The sequence below is a fragment of the Solea solea genome, chromosome 19, assembly GCF_958295425.1.
Source record: "Solea solea chromosome 19, fSolSol10.1, whole genome shotgun sequence".
Lineage (NCBI taxonomy): Eukaryota > Metazoa > Chordata > Actinopteri > Pleuronectiformes > Soleidae > Solea > Solea solea.
The window spans coordinates 11557019-11572740 of record NC_081152.1 but is presented as its reverse complement, the minus strand read 5'-3'; the positions used below and the strand labels follow the sequence as shown (position 1 = coordinate 11572740).

Here is a 15722-nt window from a genome sequence, read left to right as displayed (position 1 = left end):
GTGTCATTAGAGCAGAAACACACACAGAAGCAGCAGTAATATCTGTATTTCAGAAAAAAAGGTATTGAAGGGTATTACATTTTCATGTATTATTCAATAAGATTTAAATCTAACTCATCGAGATGTATGGGTGGATGTTGATTATGGGAAGGAAAATGGAAAACTGCCATGTTTGTCAAGGTAGTTGAAGACAGTCGTTCACACATTGGCTCAAAGTTATCACGTCACCTACTGGCATCAGGAAATGACTTGCAAAGTTTAGTTTGAACATCCTTTTCAGGTTGGGTGATGATTCTGTGTTCTCATACCAACTCCAGTCCAGTTTCCTACAGCCCACCACTGAAGATACACCAGCATGTCTTGTTTTTTCTTCTCATCAGGTTGAGATGTTTTGAGAGGGATTGTGAGGCTTTTTAGATTTGGTAACATTCTGCTGCATAGCAGCTAAACTGCTACAAGCTGCATCATTCAGTAGATGATGGTGGGTGGCACAGCAAATGAAAAATCCTCTGATGGACTGGCGAACTGTCCAGGGTGTACCCCTGCCTTTCGCTCCCTATGTCAGCTGAGGTTTCTTACGTCTTTTGCCTCTTGGGTCAAGTCTTTTCTGGAGTGTTCACGTCTATGTCTAGGTAGTGCATTGTTTTGTTCAGGGTGTAGCAGTGGTGACATGTTGCAGTCACGGGCGTTTCATGGCTGAAGGTGCGTCACTGCCATGAGAGGTCAGTTGGGTAAACAAAGTCAACTTCAGTTTTAGGAGTGCTTGCTCCACACCAGTGTTGACATGTCAGGACATTACCACTGCCATCTTATTTTCTATTTATATGCTCCCACTCGGCCACATTATCCAGCAGCACAATGTCTCGTTCCATTGCTATGCTGACGACACACAGATATACCTCTCGCTGAGACCCAACGATCCGAGAAGCCATGGTGCTGGTGTCCTGTGCACTGCTGGCTCGAGCATCAAAAAGCTGATTTCTCTTGTTCCAGCTGGGTGATGCGTTCCCTCTTCTCCGTCACCTCCTTTATGAATATAAAAGGAAATCAAGTAAGCATCACACATGCTCCTGCAGGCTAGTGTGATTTCTATCTATCGGTGGTTTGTTGTTGGTGTCGAACCTGAGTGAGAAGTCGGTTTGGGTCCTTCGGCCTCTGCATGGCTTGTGGAGGAGCTGTAACACCAACAAGCAGATATAATTTAATTGTTTTGTTCAGAACTCAGTTAGTGCCATAAATGATATACTATTTTCAGGCAGTTGTTTTCCTTGAAATCTATTTTGAGAATCATTTTCTGCATTTTGGATCAAAAAATACTATTTCCTCTTATAGCCAGACATGTTGTTTTACCAGATTTGACAAGGACAATAGCGCTGATTTATTTCCTCACTCTTTTCTGGTGAATCAGGTGAATCTGGGTACAATTGTTTTGTAAATTTGGCTGAGGCTTCTCCTGCTCTTTCATTTGCTTCAGCTGTGTGAGTTGAAGGTTAAAAAGGGTGGTAGGGTTAGGGTTAGGGTTAGAGTTAAACAGGGGGGCAGGGAAATGGAGTGAAATTGTTGGAGACAAAGAAGAAACATTTCTACTAAGAAGAGACAACAAAATAAGATTCCACAGGGAGACCCGACATAACACGTGTGTGTGTGTGTGTGTGTGTGTGTGTGTTTTCTCTGACTGTGCTCCCTCCCCTTTAGGTTCAGGTGTGCTTGTGAGTGGGGCCGCCTTTCAGCAGCTGATCAGCTCCTCCTGCAGGCCTGAGACGCTCATTTTGTTCTTCTTCGACTGTTTGACTTGAGAGAGGACACACACACACACAACACTCAGCACACTCCACCCACTACAACGCTACTCAACACTGACCGACTAATTGACTGACATTCTGCTCGCCTCTCCTCCTTTTTTGGCTACACACAGCCTCAACAATATGGGGCTCGTCAAACGACTGCCTTGTGGAAGGAATCCAACATGTGAGTAACTTTGTTTGTTTGATCTCCCTCTTATGGTTTGACATTTTTCTTCTTTTTGGGGGGTGGCTTGAGACAGTCACATGAGAATCAATTGTGAGCATGCATTTGCAAATTTGTAATTTCTTATTGTGATATCCTGTTTGTGGTTAATAGACTTGTGAGTAACTTATCTGATAGGGACAGGGTGTGTCTTAGATCACACTATTTGTTATTTTAGTTTGTTGTTTTCTGAGTGGTGAAGGTGGGTAGCAGCAGGAACAGTTCCTGCTGTCGTTTGAGCAGCAGAAGGAGCTCTCACTTCCTCAGTTGGATAAAAATGAGAATGTGCAGAATTAAAATTGAACTCGAGTGCGCAAAACAAGAGGTAGAACGGGGGAAATTGGAGGCTTGAGTGCAGATCGGATTGGATGTGGCTTAAAAAATTACCACAAAAGACTTTAACATAAATTTAAAGAGTCTAATATGGAAACATTTGTTTTAATTGTTTGAGCGCTTAGCTGACAGCAGGGCTCAGAAAACAGACAAAGACATAAGAAAATGCTTTTATTGATTAACAATTATTGACAGTTGGGTCATATTTGGGCTGTTGGAGCTGAGTGTGGGTCCACAGGACCAGGATTGAGAAACCCTGTGTTAGAGGGTTTCTTAAAGGCTGTCAACGTCAGACAAAATACATTCTAATGTTTAATAGTAAAAACTGTCAATCATAAACAGAAAAGGCGAAACCTGATGCTGTTATTTTTAAGATGCAAAAATTAACATGCATTTTCCATAGTTTTGATTTATTTCTACGCAGTTTTGTTCAAAAAATTAATATTAGTCTTTACTGTAATATTAGTCTTTTACTTAGCAGTGTCTTCTTACCTCAGTTATCACAAGTTTCACTGACCCATTGCAGACAAAGAGCATTTGTGTGAGCCATACTTGATGTTGATTTTGCCTTTCAAAGTCACACAGTCATGAACAGCATATGCAAAGCCTGACTACAAACACAACCTTGTCCCCCACAGAACATATGAACTAATAATATCTGTGCTATTATATAAATACTAGTAACAGCCTAAAGGAGGACAGAAAATCTCACGCAATATTAAAATGAATAGTTATTAATTCAGAGCATCAGGAGTTTGTTTTTTTTAAATGCAAAATGACACTCACCTGTTCAACAGAATACTGCAGCACCTTCCTCAAATAACTGTTGTCCCCACTCTCCACCTAATCCCTGCATACTTAGTGTTTGCTACTCTGAATTTATTTGAATTTACTTTTTTGTTATTTAAATTAAAGAAAAAATATAATCCAAAAGTATAGAATACAAAAACACAGCGTCTGCAATTATTCGGTAAGTCAGAAAAAAACTAAGTCTGTTTACTACACATACTACGCAAACTAAATTGTGGGATGATTTGTGAAATTTGAACTAAAGTTCACAGAAAAGAAAATGAGATAAGGACAGACAAGATGAATCTTTATTGATATTTATTTAGGGTGAATTTGACATCAGTTTAAGGCTAAATAATATATATACTATACATACAATGGGGATACAGACTTTGTAATGAATTAGTTGAAAATCCATTGCTTTAAAAAACATGGGGCTGAAGTGTGTCACCACATATAGAAGCTGAAAAAGCAGAATACAGTATACAGTATACAGCCAAAGCTGGACGCAGAAATAACATGACGTACATATACATTTGTGTCATTTGTGTGAAATGTTTGCACGTTTTTGTTCGCAAGTGGTAGAGAGAAGTGACTAAATATTGGCGTTAAGACATAAATTAGTGATTGTTGCTGTTGCTAAGTTAACCAACAGTCATATGTATAAATATTTGTTTGTTTCTGCATGTAGTTTGCATGTTCTCCCTGAGTGTGTGTGGGTTTTCTCCCACAGTCCAAAAACATGCAGATTTGGGTTTCGAGAGTGGGTGGTTGTTTGTCTCTATGTGGCCTTGTGATGGACTGGTGACCTAACCAGGGTGTTCCCCTCCCTTTCACCCTATGACAGATGAGATTTTCTGCTTGGTGAGCGGGGCTTATACTCCACCTATTGGTGGGGCGTAAGTTCAGTTTGTGCATGCGTTGTCCATGTGCACCCAACATGCTCTTTGCGCGTGCTTCCAAAATCTGGTGACGCATATCGCGTTGTGCGCACGGAGCGCATTGGGTCCGTGGGCTGCTTGTGGAAGTATACCAAGGCTTTTAGATGGCGCACTTTAGAAGCAACCACTGGCCTTATGTGTATAGGGGAATTTATCAGACTTCACATAATTTACATCGATTTTTACAATCTCCCTCACTACACATAATCGCTTGCCACCACAGCGTGACTTACAGCAGCTAAACAAAGCGGTCAAAAAAATAATTATATTGTGTCACCAAAAATGGCACCTAGTGGACAAATTAAGCCAAATGGCTCCTATATATATATATTTATATATATATATATATATAGATATATATATACATCTATATATATATAGATATATAAATATATATATCTATATATATATATATTTATTATTTCTTTTTTTTTTAATTTTGTATGCTTGTTATGCACCAATGACACCAGAACAAATTCCTTGTATGTGCAAATCATACTTGGCAATAAAGCTCTTCTGATTCTGATTCTGATTCTCTGATATGTCTGTTGGGGCTGCCGCCCGAGGCGATCTAGTGGACCAATCATGAAGCTTTTTGTAAGTACTATTCACGTATGGCCACTATGTGGAGGCATCTAACCATTAGATGTCACTAATTCTTACACTTAGGACCTGAAAGTGAACAGTGGTAATGCTAAGTTCAAATAGGGTCTTGGGCTAAAACTGTGTTTAAGTAGTTAATTTTCAAAGTGGTGATACTTTACTTGAAACAATGTGATGTGTGAAACAAATGTATCAGAAATCCAAAATATTGTTGTATTGAACCATGTGAGTAGTACATTCATAGATTAACTTTAATATAGAAACCTTTCATGGGCGTCTACTGTGCATGAGTGGTGCAGCTGTGACAGCAGTTGAGGCTCTGTGGCATCTTTTCCTTGGAGAGGTAGAGCATCGGTTGAACGCTACTGCTGAAATCCATCAAGCCGAAGGCCAAGAAGTGAATATAGCATCGAAACACGTCAGGAGAGAAATATTCTTCGAAGGGGAACAGCGCCACAGGTGGAAGGTAGTGGAACACTATGATGGCCAGGATGATGAGGACCATTTTGAAGGCTCTCTTCTTCATAGGGTGCATCTCATCTCTGCCGGGTCCTGACTGCCGCAGCGCCCACAGAATGGCAATGTTGCAGAAGACCATGAAAGCAAATGCTGCTGGTATCATAGCCGGAAAGACCTTATTAAAGTTGGGAATGTTTCCTACACAATAAGCAGCGGTATAGGCCAAAATGATAATCCAGACCACTATGGCCAGGACTGTTCTGTGATGCCGGCCATTGAGCTCAGTGAAGAAGATGGGGTGGACCACCGCTAGGTACCGGTCCAAGCAGATGCAGGAAAGAAACAGCGGTGAGGAGTCTTTCAGGCCGTAGAAGAAGCGCAGGACGAACCAGGTGCTGCTGGTGTCAAGGAAGAGTTTGTTGGCCAGTTCAAGAGGAAGGATGAGACAGAAGAGCACATCTAATATCGCCAGTTGAAAGATGAAGATATCTGAGGAGGAGGAGTCTTTGTTCTTGTGAATGAGCCACAGCACGGTGAGGTTGGCTGGTATGCCCAGGAACGTGTTGATAAACTGAAGGCCCAGGTACCAAATGAGGATAGTGGGCATGTGCTTGCATCGCTCATACACTGTCATCTCTCCAACAGTGGAGTTGTCTGGTCTGTGAGAGATGTTGAGCACAGAGGAGTTGATGTGAATGACCTCCATGATGGCACGATCAAAGGTCGTCTGGGAAACAGAGATCTGTCAAACAAACACACACCAGATTCTGTTGTTAGAGACATTCATAAAGGTCCCATTCAGACCTGGTATCAACATCCATGCTCCGTTCATTCTTATCCAGTTGCTTTAAGTAGGATTGGTCACAACTGGTATTAAATTGCATCCTGGCTGTGTCTCCTGCGACCAAGCTGGCTTACCCTCTCTTCTTTCAAATATACACTGTCGTCATGACTGTTTGCAAGAACACGATGATTGTCAAAGAGTCTGATTGTACAGATGTGTCTGCTGTGTTTGTGTGTGTGAGAGAGAGAGAATTGAACGAGAGGAGCTCGAGTGAATCAAAGCACTACACACGCTGCTGTAACATATCAAGTTTTCACCATTAGAAGATAAAAATCATATGGTGATCAGCGTTACTGTGCTGTGGAGGAGGAATCAAATAAATACAAATAAATAAATGTAGGAGCACTGATTAGTGTAAGAAAGTAATCAGATCTGTGGACACATTCAGGACAGATTTACAACCATTCATAGTGTTAACGGGTCAAAGGCCCAGGCATGACACACAAGTTATGGGTCAAAGATAATAAACGTGGCGCTTCCTTTACTGTACACAATGATAAAAGAAGGTGTTGTTTTTTTCTTTCTCTTGCTCCGGCCACTACTTTCTCCAGGTAAGCGACTCCACTCACCTGGTGCTGCGGCTGCTGAGCCAGCTCTGTCCTGTCACACTCTCTCTTCTACAGCTGTCTAGAGAAAAATTGAATAGGACATTGAGTCACATTCATTAAAGACACACAACTAAAAACAAACATGTGTTAAAGCTGTAGTGTTTTTTTTTCTTTTGGTGATTTTTGTTGTTGTTGGGTATCTTTGTTTTTTCACTCATACCTCAACCTGTTCCCTTTACGAGTTGCCTCCATCTGTCTTGTCATGAAACTACTCACCTCCTGTGTGCTATAACACTCGGTCTTTACAATTTTTGTGGTTTTAGCTCGGTCATATTTTTGGGTGTCAGAAGCTCTCTTGATGTCATTACACAGCATCTGATTATAGTGGTGAGCGCTGAATGTGGTGGATTTATTTCCATCGGCAGAGGGAGTAAAGTCCTGCTGCATCAATGAGCTTCTGCTGTAATAATATATCTGACATAATTCGTTGACCCTGATAATAGACGAGTCAGTTGATACATTTACTTCCAAATTTCATTTATTAACCTTTGCACCTGTTGTTGGAACTTGTTGCTGTAGGCAACTCAGAAAATCAATAGATGGAATGAGACGATGGAGATGGGAAGGAGCTGCGTGTCAGAAACAAATGGTTGAAATTCAAATGAATTTCTTTATTAGTCTGACTCAAAAGAGAATTTTTGAGTCACTTTGATGATCATAAGTGGACATTGCTTCATTTTATATAGGCTCTATACAACTTTATTTTCAGCCTGTGCCTGTGCTATTAAACCATACTGCTAGAATATTAGTAGGCTACTGTTGGCTATTTGACCAAATATCATTTCAGCATCTGAAATTATTGAAACCTTGTGATTTATATACTACACACAATAATCCAGAGGAGATTTTTATTATCTATTATTATGTTACTGCCCTGCATGTTTTCAGAGGCTTAAATGCTTCAAATCGTTCATTTGAATCAGGTGTGTTGGAGCACGGAGACATCTAAAACAGGGCAGCGGGTCCCCAGGACCAGGATTGAGAAACACTGTGTATCCCCCTTCTCCGGTGCAGATTAAATACTATGTTACTGCTCCAGTCAATGTGGATTGTGAATTTTATCACATCATATCATTCATTGTGCTAAATAAATGTTCACGTTTGACAACCCAAGACAGTTAATGGCAGTGGACGGAAGTGACAATACACCAGCAAACAGAAAGTCTGAGGCAGAAAAACACACGTTTTAACATTTAATGTTCAACAATGTCAATCAGAAAAGCCGTTTTTGTGACAAACAAAAACCTGTAACCTGTAAAAACAAATGTGCAGTTTTGTACAGTAAATGAAACCTCTTACTTTAATGTTAGTCTTTCACTAAACAAATGTCTTCTCCCCTTAGTTATCACAAGTGTCACTGTCACATAGCACGAGCCATACATGTTATAACAAGCGGCAGATCATGTGAACTAATAAAGTCGGTGTTATTCTAAAAATACTGGTAACAGCTTAAAAGAGGACTGAAGATCTCCCACTATATTAAAATTGACAGTGTTATTCATTTAGATGGAGAGGTCAGTAGTTATTTGTTCTGCAAAATCACACTCACCTGTTCAACAGAGCACTGCAGCACCTTCCTAAAATAACCGCTGTCCCCGCTCTCCACCGAATCCTTGCGTACGTCTGTCCCACTGTGAAGCATCACTGAGTCTTCACCTCAAAAAGAATAATAAAAAAAACATCTTTTGGAAAAATGACCCAACACTTCAGGGATCCTGCTCTATCTGATCATCCAATCACAGATAAGGGTGTTTAAGGTGAAGATCTCCCCCAGATGACAACATATTTAGGTTAATGCCTTTGTATATTTATCTTTCCTAAAAAAACATTTTAAATAATCATGAAACAATGAGGAAAATGATGACTTAAATGGTGTCAAAGTGTAAAAGTGAGTAAAAAAAGAAAATGGGAAAAATATTAAGGTTTGTGTTGAGTACGATCCATTCACACCGATTGGCAATGATCCAACCATTGGTGCCTGACGAAAAATCGTCAGTAAACAACTGATGCAACAGAAAATCGCTTCTGATTCAATTTCGTGTAATGATGAGTAACATGTTACACAAGGCCAAGTATCACGGTGTGATGTTTGCCAGTGGGTTTGAATTTGACTTCATTAAACTTCAACCTGAACCTGTTATTTCTCTTTATGTCATCTGCCATTTATGAACTTTTAGAATCACGCTGCAACAAATAGATCAAGATTAATGTTACGGTACAGTCCTCTATGAACAGGATACAGTATTTACGCTGCTAATTGTGATGTGTGTGTTTGAACAGCATCTGTTAAAACTTGATCATCCATCCCAGTTTATTTACCTGTTCTGTGAGCTGTTTGTCTTGGTGTCAGGTGAAGCAGAAATGGTGTTTCCCTCCTGTGAAGGAGAAGAGTGTCATTAGAGCAGAAACACACACAGAAGCAGCAGTAATATCTGTATTTCAGAAACAAAGGTATTGAAGGGTATTACATTTTCATGTATTATTCAATAAGATTTAAATCTAACTCATCGAGATGTATGGGTGGATGTTGATTATGGGAAGGAAAATGGAAAACTGCCATGTTTGTCAAGGTAGTTGAATACAGTCGTTCACACATTGGCTCAAAGTTATCACGTCACCTACTGGCATCAGGAAATGACTTGCAAAGTTTAGTTCATCATCCTGCTTCATCAAGCATCACACATGCTCCTGCAGGCTAGTGTGATTTCTATCTATCGGTGGTTTGTTGTTGGTGTCGAACCTGAGTGAGAAGTGGTTCTGGTCCTTCAGCCTCTGTATGGCTTGTGGAGGAGCTGGAGGCTGGAGGTGCTTAGTGTTGCTGGTTATTTCCTCACTCCATCCTGGTGAATCAACCCTCTCCTTCAGCAGAGAGGAGGTGGTGAGTGCCTTCAAATGGACTAAACTCATCACAGTCTCTGGACCTGATAACATCTGTAGGTGGACACTGTGCTGAGCAGCTGGGGAGTATATTCCATCATCTGTTTAGACTTCTATAAACTGCAGCACAGAAGTGAAAATATTCAACCGTGATCTCCATACTGAGGAAGGAGCCCAAAAAGGTTCTCAATGATCTGAGGCCTGTGGCTCTCACCTTACTGGTGATGAACTCTTTGGAAAAGATTGTTAAAAGCCACATCACCAGGATTGTTGATCCATTGGTGAACCCATATCAGTTCGCATACAGGGCTGGCAGAGGAGTGGACACCATTCACAAACATCTGGAGTCCCCTAATACCATTGCAAGACTCCTATTTGCCGACTTCTCTTCCGCATTTAACAGCATGCAGCCGTAGACAGCTTGCTGAGAAGTTAATAGCCAGTTTTCACCTGGACTACCAGCTAATTTTATGGATTATTGATTTTGTGACCAACTGGTCAAACAGGGTTCTCGTTAAAAAAAAAATCTTACTCGGATGTCCTCCACATCTGATCACCTCTACACAGATGTGGTGCTCTCTATGCCATTTAATTGCCCCCTCAGGGACAAAAAAAAGAGTTACATTTAATATTAAGCACCATGAATCTGTAGTGTGGGTGTATTGTGTAGAAAAGAACACATGAAGTTCTTAGCCGTGGCAGTTTTCGACCAGTCTTGCTCTCACTGTGCAGTGGGAGCTGTGGCTGTCTCTCTGTGACATTGTGGATTTGGCCCTGGTACAAGTCTGTGGCCGCTTCACCACCTCCAGGCCTGTCAGCAGAGTGTCCTTCTCCTGCTCCTGCTCCTGCTCTTTCATTTGCCTCAGCTGTGTGAGTTGAAGGTTAAAACATAATGGTATTGTTAGGGTTAGAGTGAAAAGTGGGGATGGGAAATGTGAGTGAAATTGTTGAAGATGAAGAAGACAAAAAAACAGATTCCACAGAGAGAACCGATATAATATGTTTCCCTCTGCCATCACACCTGTATGTGTGTGCTCCCTCCCCTTTAGGTTCAGGTGTGCTTGTGAGTGGGGCCGCCCCTCAACAGCTGATCAGCTCCTCCTGCGTGCTGCTCCTGAGGCCTGAGAGGCTCTTTTTGTCCTTCTTTGTCTGTTTGACTTGAGAGAGGAGACACACACACACACACACACACACACACAACACTCAGACACCACGTTACTGAACACTGATCGACTCCAGGCTGACTTTCCTAATTGACTGCATTTCGCTCGCCTGTCCTCATTTTTATTGTTTTGTCTGCACTACAATATGCGGCTCTTCAAACTACAGTCTTGTTTTTGTTTTGTTTTTAAAGAGATTGTTTGTTTCCTGTTGGCTGGCTGGATGGAATCCCACATGTGAGTAACTCCGTTTATGTGATCTCCCTCTCATGGTTTGACATTTTTCTTCTTTTTTTGGGGGGTGGCGAGAGACAGACAGGCACATGAGAATTTCAATTGTGATGCATGTATCTGTAAATTTAAATTGACTGAGTGGGAGCTGGAGGCCTTTTGTTTTGTTTTATTGTGATATCCAATCTCAAATTGAAATGTTTGCACTTAATAGACTTAGGGACAGGGTGTGTCTGCACATACTTTAGTAGCAGCAGAAGGAGCTCTTACTTCTTCGGTTAGATAAAATGAGAATGGAGCAGCAGATTGAGACTGAAAAGCACAGAACTTGAACTTGAGTGTGCAGAACAAGAGCTAGAACGTGGAAAATAGAAGTTTGAGCACAAATTGGCCCCTTCTGGTCAGGTTGCTCCTGACAGTTTGGACGTGGCTTTAAAACAAATTTGAGGAGTCTAATGTGGAAACATTTTTAAAACTGTTTGAGCGTGTGGCTGACAGCACTTTGGTGTCCTAGGCGAGATTGTGATTCGGTTCATATCCACACATTTAGTGAATATGTTTGAAGGGAATCTTAAACTGATTTCCTTTTAAATCATCAAATGTAAAATAAATTGGATTGAACACTTCCAGATTCTATACACAGACATTAAAGAAGACCAGAAACAACATGAAAATAAAAAAAGAGTAGAGTTGACATAGAGCTGTGTTGACATTGTATACCACATGAGGGAGCTGTAAGTCTTTTGACATTAGATGACACTTGACTGAACTCAAATGCAGTGATGACACATGTAGTAAAACCATAGCTTGGTTTCCTTCTTTTCTGTGCTGTTATAAAGAAAATACCAACGCCAACGGCCTGAAAGAGAACTGAATACCTCACCTAATATTAAAATTGATAGTGTTGTTAATTCAGAGGGTCAGGAGTTATTTTGTGATGCACAATGACACTCACCTGTTCAACAGAATACTGCAGCACCTTCCTAAAATAACTGTTGTCTCCACTCTCCACTGAATCCTTGTGTACTTTAACTTAGTGTTCGCTACTCAGGATTTATTGAATTTACTGAGAGAATATAATCCAAAGGTTTACATTTTTCAGTACAAAAACACAGTCTTTGTCATTATTTCCTGGGTAAATCGGGAAAAACTAAGTCTGTTTACTACACACGCACATGAGTATGTGTACAGAGGTACTTTGTCCCCACAGTGGGCACTTTATGGCCCAAAATGTGTCTTACCTTTCCATATACTACAAGAGGATTGGTTCAAACTAAATTGTGTGTGTGTGATTTGTGAAATGTAAACTAATGTCACACTGTAAGCAAGTCAAAGTTGAATCTTTATTGATATTTATTCAGGTTGACAGCAGTTGAAGGCTACATACAGGAAAACATAATAGGGGGACTCATATGTACTATATTGGAGATGAAGTGTCTCACTACACACGTAGAAGCTGAAAAAACAAACGGCATACAGCCAAAGCTGGACGCAGAAATAACATGACGTACAGTTCATGTGTCATTTGTGTGAAAAGTGAAAATGGCTTGGGTTCAAAAAGTGTCCATGTTTTTGTTCATGAGTGGTGGAGAAGTAACTAAATATTAGTGGTCCTGTTGCCGAGTTAACCACCATCATATGTATAATTATGCATAAATTGTGTAAAGAGTGAAACACGCCACATGAGTTCAAATTCAAAGTTTTAGATAAAAGCAGAGGAGATGAAGGAGTTGAGGTTCTAACTTCCTCCAGTTTCAGTTAGGAAGATTTATTGGCAAAGACAAATATACTTTGCACACAAGTGTGTAACTGCACTCGGAGCTCTAGGACACAAGTTGTTATATGTACTCTATCTCTTGTGGGAACATCTGCAGAGAAGAAACCGCCATTGTGTGCGGTTTCACAACACATTACATTACATTACATGTCATTTAGCAGACGCTTTTATCCAAAGCGACTTACAATGGAATCAAGTACAATTAGCCAGGGGTGGAATCGAACTTGCGACCATGATGTCTTTGGTACACAAGGTAGGGTCTTAACCACTGAGCCACTCCACCCCCACACCATCCAGAGACGGACGCGACTCGGCGAGTTTCACCGCTGACTTCAGGAGCTCTGCATGGATGAGAACTGCTTCCAGCGATGCTTTCGCTTGACGAGCAGATCATTTGACGACTTCAGTCCCAGCTGTTGAGCGCCTGCTCGCCCTGAAGTAAACGGCTGAGTTGTGTCCAACTCTGGATGGTGTTGTGAAACCCCACACGATGGTGGTTTTATCTCTGCAGGTGTGTCCAGAGATAGAGTGCAACCATTCGTCATGGTTGATTGACACAAATGCACCAAAGTGATCCCACGGTGCGATAGATACTAATGGTGCGAAGATTCACATTTGGTGTGAACATAGCATTAGAAGAAGTCTATAATGTGTATTGTAGGCAATGGCCTTGCTTCACAGAGGCTGCTGTCTTGTGGGCAAACCACACAGAGCGTGCATTCCATATTTTGAAGCAAATAATGAAGAATGACATATTTCTTGTTTAGTCCACTATTGTTGTGTGGAGGCATCTCACCATTAGATGTCACTAATTCTCACGCATTGGACCTTTAAGTGAACTGTGGTAATGCTTAATTCAAATAGGGTGTTGAGCTAAAATTGTGCTTCATTACTTCATTTTCAAAGTGGTGATACTTAATTTGGAAATATGACAATTCAGACAATTTAAATCAGTGATTCTTGTATTTAACCTCATGATTACATGCAGTATGTTAGTGCATTCATGTTGGTCTATTTTGCATGAGTGGTGCAGCTGTGACAGCAGTTGAGGCTCTGTGGCATCTTTTCCTTGGAGAGGTAGAGCATCGGTTGAACGGTGCTACTGAAATCCATCAAGCCGAAGGCCACGTAGTGAATATAGCATCGAAACACGTCAGGAGAGTAATATTCCTGGAAGGGGAACAGCGCCACAGGTGGAAAGTAGTTGAACACGATGATGGCCAGGATGATGAGGACCATTTTGAAGGCTCTCTTCTTCACAGGGTGCATCTCATCTCTGCCGGGCCCAGACTGCCGCAGCGCCCACAGAATGGCAATGTTGCAGAAGACCATGAAAGCAAATGCTCCAAGTATCATCGCCGTGAAGACCTTGTCAAAGTTGGGAATGTTGCCTACACATTTAGCAGCAGCATAGGCCAAAATGATAATCCAGACCACTATGGCCAGGACTGTTCTGTGATGCCGGCCATTGAGCTCAGTGAAGAAGATGGGGTGGACCACAGCTACGTACCGGTCCAAGCAGATGCAGGAAAGAAACAGCGGTGAGGAGTCTTTCAGGCCGTAGAAGAAGCGCAGGATGTACCAGGTGATGCTCGTGGTGTGGAAGGCTTTGATGGCCAGTTCAAGAGGAAGGATGAGGCAGAAGAGCACATCTAATATCGCCAGTTGAAAGATGAAGATATCTGAGCTGGAGGATTCGCCTTTGTTCTTGTGGATGAGCCACAGCACGGTGAGGTTGGCAGGTATGCCCAGGAACATGTTGATAACCTGAAGGCACAGGTACCAAATGAGGAGAGCAGGCATGTCTTTGCATTGCTCATACTCTGTCATCTGTCCCACAGTGGAGTTGTCGGGTCTGTGAGAGATGTAGAGCACAGAGGAGTTGATGTGAGTGACCTCCATGAAGGTCGTCAGGGAAACTTAAGATTCTCAAGACCACCAGCCAATGTAGAGATCTGTCGGACAAACACACACCAGATTCTGTTCTTAGAGACATTCATGAAGGCTCCATTCACACCAGGTATCAACATCCACGCTCAATAGGTATGTTTACATTTGGAATTTACAATTCAGCAAATCAGATGCAGTTAGCTGAAGTGGTGGTCACTAATCCATCCTGGGGACAGATTGCATTATTGCGTTCTTCCAAATGTGGTGTTCTGTAATCCGACCTGAGGACACATTCAGGACAGATTAGAACCATTCAGACAACACTTCACTGCACATTCTGGTTATGATCAGCTCACTCAAGACAGATGTGTATACAGCAGGTTATGGGTCAAAGATAATAACCTTGGCTTAGTTACAATGACACGATCAAACACACAGGTTACGTTATGTTGTGATGTGATGTGAAAGGTGCACTTAATCTGTTGTGCCATTTTCCACCAGTAAATCAATGTCTCCACATGGCAAGAGAAGGTGTTGTTTTCTTTCCCAGCAGACGTCACAGACAAGTAGGTGTAGTTTTAAATGATTTTAATTTTTTGTTTTGTTTAACTCCATGTGTAGATCTGCTCCTGCTCCAGCGACGACTGCAACGAGAGGCTGATTAGTCAACTCGCTGCTGCTGCTGCTGCTGCTGCTGCTGCTGCTGCTGCTGCTGCTGCTGCTGCTGCTGCTGCTGCTGCTGCTGCTGCTGCTGCTGCTGCTGCTGCTGCTGCTGCTGAGCCAGATCTGTCCTGTCTCTCTCTCTGACTGCTGAGTCAAAACCGTGCCTACCTCCACACTTTGACTCATCAACAATTGAATTGGATATACACCCAGTCATATCCAGTCCTGTGGACCAGACCAAGATTGAGAAACCTTTTGTCAGAGGGTATATCACCCTTCTCTAGTGCAGATTAAGTAATATGTAACTGCACCAATGTGGATTGTTAATTTAAATGTGAATCACCATGAACATTTGAGCATCAATATGTGAGTAGACTCATATCAGACATCACACCTTCATTTTGGTAAATAAATCTCGCTGAGCAAAGACTAATAATAACAAAGACAAAAGACAAAACCTGATGCTGTTATTAAAACAAATCCTGTGGCATTTTTAAGATGCAAAACATAAACACGTTTTCATAGGCTTTAGTTATTTCT

General features: G+C 41.5%; 2 protein-coding genes across 2 annotated transcripts; both read right to left on the bottom strand.

The window, feature by feature from the left end:
• Positions 1–4950: 4950 nt before the first annotated feature.
• LOC131446660 (proteinase-activated receptor 3-like) lies at positions 4951–5842 on the bottom strand. Its single transcript, XM_058618046.1, has one exon. The coding sequence runs from the start codon at positions 5836–5838 to the stop codon at positions 4951–4953; it is 888 nt and encodes a 295-aa protein (XP_058474029.1). The 5' UTR covers positions 5839–5842.
• A 6335-nt stretch (positions 5843–12177) lies between these two features.
• On the bottom strand, positions 12178–14945 carry LOC131446457 (proteinase-activated receptor 3-like). The gene is made up of 2 exons (XM_058617685.1): positions 14683–14945; positions 12178–14584 (listed from the first exon to the last, which is right to left on the bottom strand). The coding sequence occupies exon 2, from the start codon at positions 14529–14531 to the stop codon at positions 13641–13643; it is 891 nt and encodes a 296-aa protein (XP_058473668.1). The 5' UTR covers positions 14532–14584; positions 14683–14945; the 3' UTR covers positions 12178–13640.
• Positions 14946–15722: the final 777 nt, after the last annotated feature.